A 6,109-nucleotide genomic window follows, 5' to 3' on the forward strand; every position below is an offset into this window, starting at 1 on the left:
TCACAATAAAACATTTAAGAAAAAAAAAAAAAGCAAATGCTGTTGAATGATGTTGCAAAGTGGGGATTGTAATCATTGTAATGAAACAAAAGATGATAGGATTAGTGCAACACTGAGGTTCTCCCATGTCAACTATCATTCAATTCACAACAAAAGCTTTTTTAAAAAATAAGACAGGTACATCTTCTTCTTTCCTTAGCACCATTCACATTGTAAGTGAAATAACAAAATTAGAAAACATTTCAGAGTTGAAAAAAATAGAGGAATTCTGTCTCTATCTGCATTCAAGACTGCATTAAAACAAACAAGCATCCCTAGTGCTGAAGTCATTTTTCTACCCAAACTTTTGTCTCATCATGGGTGCTAAAGAACCAAACATATATAGGTGTTGAAATGATTCTTCATTATGTTTTTTACTTTTTTTCCACAAAGAATAATAGTGTTAACCTGACTAAGAAAGTCTAAATCCTCTTCATGAAAATGTAACCAGAGACAAATGATGGTGAAAATAAGTGATGGAAACTTTCTTATAGTGAAAATTGTTCCTGGCAACCATGTAAAATTGTTATGAGAGATTTTAAGTATATCGTTCTGTTCATTCATTCATTGATTCAATGTCGAAAAAAATGAATTTTCAGTGAACACTAAGTTTGCTGAGGCATTAGGCACATGTGAGTCAGAAACTCTAAGTCATATCATCAATATCTGAAATTTATCATACATCTAAAAATATGAAGACTTCAATAAGGAGTTCATTATCAGTTCTGGAGATTGTATTTCTCTCCTCTTCATTTTAGAGGAAGACTAGATTCTGTAACAGTCTAAACATTTACAGCAAATCCTATCCAAGTCTAATTTAACAGACCTCTCTCTTGCCGCCTCAAATATTCCTTGTTTGTTTAACCACATGGGTTGTGCAGTTTTTATACATCTGTTTTGTACAGACATATGAGTGATTTTACAACATGTGACATAAAAACATATGTTGCAAGTAGGATGTACAGAGCATATGGTTTATTCTGAAAAAAAAAAAACAAAAACAAAGTCAGCTACCTACATCTGTGTTAAGAAAAAAAAGTAATAAAAATAATACAACATTATGTTTAGATAGAACCTCAGGTTGACAAAGTGCCTTAAATGCGTTGATGCATATTCCGAGATATCCAGAAAGGGGAAGTCATGACTCTGAGCAGGGTACACACATGTACACACACTCACACGGTGACACATTCACAAGGTTCCGTCCACTCCAGTGGGGCAGACACTGATTACTGTAAGTGGGAGACAGAATTTATGAACCAGGAGGCATCATAAAGGTCTGCAAAAACTGGAACCAAGAAAACACAGCTTGGCAGCTAAAGAAATGATTGAGGTAGAGCTCTAAAGGAGACAAAGACCAAGAGACAGAGAGCAAGAATACAGAGTTGTACATTATATTCCAGAATTGAAGAAATGCTTTGCACATAGAAAAACACTGACATATAATTACAATATTTATTTTTATTTCATGTAAAATGTTTTCAATCTCTTAAAGGCTATTCCACTACACCTGAACAAGCCAACGGGATAGGCTATCATGTTCCTCCCCTAATATTTTACGGCACCATTTTGAAGCCACATGTTAGAAACTATCAGTGGTGCACCTGGCATAAGAGATAATCTCAGAGAATGCCCAGCCCAGAATATGTGCTCAGCAAATGCTGGCTGAACAGGGCTCCATTTCTTTGACAATATATAAACTTTAAGCTCCAGTGATAGAAAATTATCTTGAGATAGAAGCTTATATTCAACTCCGAGCAAAGGGATGATGTAATGAAGCCACTGACTAGAACGCCCTTCAAGCCATGTGAGTTGGTGATTCTCTGAACAGAAACCTCTTCATACTCATAAGTTTGAGGCAACTGTTTCTGCTGAGTACTGGACTGGTTGTGTCACATGAGTATGCTACCACCAACAAATGAAATGCAGGAGCTCTCTCTTTCCCAAGCAGAAGTGTTTTCCTACCATAAATAACTAAGGCTTGAATCAGCAAAACATATGACTCTGCAAGGCTGTTATAATTACTGATTTCATTAGTGACATTTGGAAGAAAAACATCTCAATACTCAATACCATATCTCTGTCTTAGTGAATGAATATTTGAAAAGTTCAAATCACCACACTCCTCAGCCACAGACTTCAGCAACAGTCCAATGTTTTCTATATGGAAGGACAACACTGTAGTGACACTATAGTCCATTAGAGGTTAGGTGTTACCCATTTTAAATCACTTCTAAAGTTTGTGAAGGGTTTGTGTACCCATCCACCAACTAAGTCCTACCTTCAGAGCTGAGTTCATCTGATTATCTGCCAAAGAGTTTGTGTATTTTGCGATCAAAGGAGTAAGAGAGAGGACAGAGATACAGAAAATGGAAGGAGGAGGGAGATGAAGATCTTCATAAACAGAGAAAAGAACTCAAGCAAATAAACCTCATATTGGTTACCCCAGTGTACTTAATCTGATTGGAAACAGCACATATAATAAGCAGAACCATATGTAAGCTAATAGTTCAAGTGATGCTCTCGGGAGAATTTTACTGTGTGCTCCTTTATTACATGGCTTGGGCTGCTGTGTTTGAGTTCTATTCACTTTTTAAAAACACTCTCGTTTACTCACTAAATGATGGTTTAGGACTGGGTAATGTTTGTTTATACACAAGGTCACCATGAGTTAGAGCTGACTTGACAGCACTTAACAGTAACAGTGACTCTCTTTCAGTGACCACAAGCGATCCCAGCTACGATAATAGCCTGGAGAGCGTCTTTCCTCCTCTTCTATTTCCTTGTAATTTTCTAGAATTTCAAAATCAGAAGAGAGAGCTTGTGTGGCACATTGCTTTATTGTTCCCAGTTATTCACTCCCCTCCTATAGCGGATTATATACAACCACCCATTCCATGTCACAGTGGCCTCACACCACTAGCATTTTGTACTAGGCTTTGACCAGTGAACTGTTAGTGGAAGTGACACATGACTCATAAAAACAGAAGCCTTAAGACCCATTGTAACATATACTATGAGACGAGCATGCCCCAAATGCCTTCAGTCAAGATTCCAGGGTAAGGAGTAACATGGGGCAAAGCCATACGTGACCTACATATAGTCAGCACCCTGAAATGTGGACAAGAAACATACCACTCTTGACATAAGCCACTGAGATTTGGGGATGGTTTTTATTCTACCATATGCTTGTAAATGTTGGCCATTATAGGCTTGGTATCATTGTACATAAAATAAGAGGAGAATGAGTTAGGGCCTAAGGTGATTCTTATGTCAAGAGGGAGTTCCGATTATTTTCTTTCCATTTGTCTGTGAATCTCTCCAGCACATTCCAGATAGGTGAGTGTTTATCTGCTCATATAATAATGCCAGATGCTGTGATTTATTATAACCATCACTACAGTTCCCTTTATAGGAGTTCCCATCACCACCTTAACTTATGACCTAACATCAGATAGAGAACAGATGTCTGTTTTACAGGGAACTTAAACCTATTGGGGGAAAAAAGCTAACGGAAATTTTCTGATGATTACACAGCTGGCAGCTGGCATCTTGTGTACATAGAGTAAACCAGTGCCTTTTGCCAGATGGATATAAAGATTGCTTTGCAATCCAAATTGTAGTTTAAAAAAAAAAAAAAAAATACTGTGCTTACACTATAAGGTAACTAAGACATTTCTTCAATTTTTGAAATTATAACACAAAGTGTATCTGGTTGCTTTTTCCATCAACCCCTTACCTTCTGTAGATCCTTTAATATTAAGGCGTTTGTTGAGTTCATCCAATTTGCTCTTCATGTGTGAAAACCAGAAAAGGGCATAAAAAACAAAAAAGAAAAGAAAGTAAATCAGATATTTTCTGTCTTTCCTGCAATCTTCTCTTTACTTGTTGTTGTTGTTATGTGCCATGGAGTCAGGTCTGACTCATAGTGACCCTGTACAGGGTTTCTGAGGCAGTAAATCTTTACAGGAGCAGAAAGCCTCATCTTTCTCCTCATCTTTTTCCTGTGGAAGAGCTGGTAGTTTTGAACTGCTGACAGTGAGATTAGCAGCCCAGTTCAAAACCACTACGCTGCCAGAGCTCCTTTCTCTTTATTTAGTACTCTGCAAAATTCAAAACAGGATCATAAACTCCAATAATTATCATGTATTCTGTAGGTGAAATATTATTTTGCTACTAGCTCATTCTAGATTACACTTTTAGTAACTCATGGCTTTGAGTGATTTTTTGATCTCTCCATGACTCTGTTTCTTTTTTCTATATGGACTTCCCATGTTGATAAGAATGATTATTTGGAACTATATGTATAAGCAACTTAGATTGATGCCTTAATATTTCTGATTGATCCTAAGATACAATAAAGCAATTCCTAAAGTAATTTATGAAATTACTTTCTCTAAAGCTGCAAAATAACATCCCAGAAATTCTGAAAAGTAATAACTCAGCAACTTTACCCCTCACCATATTTGTGACACTGTAGGATAAGTAATTGACTGCTAACCACAAGGTCCGCAGTTCAAACCCACCAGTCACTCCTCAGAAACCAAATACAGGGTCACTATAATTTGGAACCAACTTGATGGCACTTAACAACAACAAGAACATATATCTAAGAAACATGCTAGAAGATGCACACAAAAAGATATTTGCAATAATGTCAATTGCAGCCTGTTTGTAAGAGAAAACAATTAGAAATGACCAAATGTGAATGAATAAAAGTAGTATGGTACATTTATGTATACTATGTACTAAATATCAGCAGTGAATGAACTAAAGCTTCATGCATTAATATGCATGAATCTCAAAAATGTAATAACAAAAGAATTTCAGAATATAGATAGCATTCAGAATACATGCAATAGCATTTATAATATATAAAATATTTAAGGAAATATTATGTAATATTTAAAGGTACTGCATAAAGACCACTTTAAATATTATTAAGAGACATATGCATGTGCCATAGGTGTGTGAATTAGAGGGCTATATTCAGGATACTAAGTCCTGGTGTGGTGCTGCAGGTTAATGCACTGGTCTGCAAAGTCAGTTTAAACCACAAGTTGGCAGTTGAAGCTCACCAGTAGATCCTCGGAAACACTATACAGGGTCGCTATGGATCAGAACCAACTCAACGGCACTTAACAACAACAACAATTCAGGATACTACTGATGTCTCCACCACTTGGCAATTTGGTTGGTTTTATTGTGATAATTTGCATGTTGCTATGATGCTAGAAGCTATTCCACGGATATTCTAAGTACCAACATTGGTCACTCATGATGGACAGATTTCAGCAGAGCTTCTAGACTTAGACAGACTAAGAAGAACAAAAGGCAGACGACTTCTTTAATGTTTAGCCAATGAAAACCTCACGGTTAATAGCAGAACACTGTCAGACATAGCACCAGACGATGAAGACATTATGAATAGCACCAGAACATCATTCCAATATAGTTTCAAAAGATGAGATCTCAGGTTGGAAGGCACTCAAGATACAACTAGGATGAGCTGCCTCCTCAAAGTTGATGACACAAATAGACAAAGCTTTCAGGACCTTCTTGTGTTGATAGAGGACAACTCAAAATGAGGAGAAACAGCTATAAACATCCATTAGTAATGAGAAAATGAAATGTCTGAAGTATGAATCTAGTATGAAAGTTCTCAACTATGAAATGGAACACATAAAGATTGATATCCTAGGCATTGTTGTTGTTGTTAAGTGCCGCCGACTCAGTTACAACTCAGTAATCCTATATAGGGTTTCCAAAGAGCAGCTGGAGAGTTTGAACAGCTGACCATGCAGTTCAAATATCCTATGGTGCCATACCAAGATTCCTTCCTCGGCATTAGTAAGCTAAAATGGATTGGTGCTAGTCATTTTGAATCTATAATCACAAGGAGTGACAAATCAAAAGGGAATATTGTCACAATCATTATCAAAAAGAACACATTAAGATCTAAGTACAATGTTATCTGTGATCGGATAATATCTACACAAATGTTATCTGTGATAGGATAATATCTATACATCTACAAAGAAGACCCGATGTGGCGCTGCTGGTTAATGTG

At 36.7% G+C, this 6,109-nt stretch overlaps 1 protein-coding gene across 3 annotated transcripts in view; it reads right to left on the reverse strand.

Annotated features, from left to right (window-relative positions):
* Positions 1–6,109, reverse strand: part of ENPP2 (ectonucleotide pyrophosphatase/phosphodiesterase 2) — a 102,670-nt gene that overhangs the window by 20,364 nt on the left and 76,197 nt on the right. For all 3 annotated transcript variants that reach the window (XM_006830672.1, XM_006830671.1, XM_006830670.1), the window contains one exon: positions 3,779–3,830. In XM_006830672.1, the coding sequence (XP_006830735.1) occupies positions 3,779–3,830 (52 nt within the window). The remainder of the gene's footprint in view (positions 1–3,778; positions 3,831–6,109) is intronic.

The sequence above is a fragment of the Chrysochloris asiatica genome, unplaced genomic scaffold (assembly GCF_000296735.1).
Source record: "Chrysochloris asiatica unplaced genomic scaffold, ChrAsi1.0 scaffold00001, whole genome shotgun sequence".
NCBI lineage: Eukaryota > Metazoa > Chordata > Mammalia > Afrosoricida > Chrysochloridae > Chrysochloris > Chrysochloris asiatica.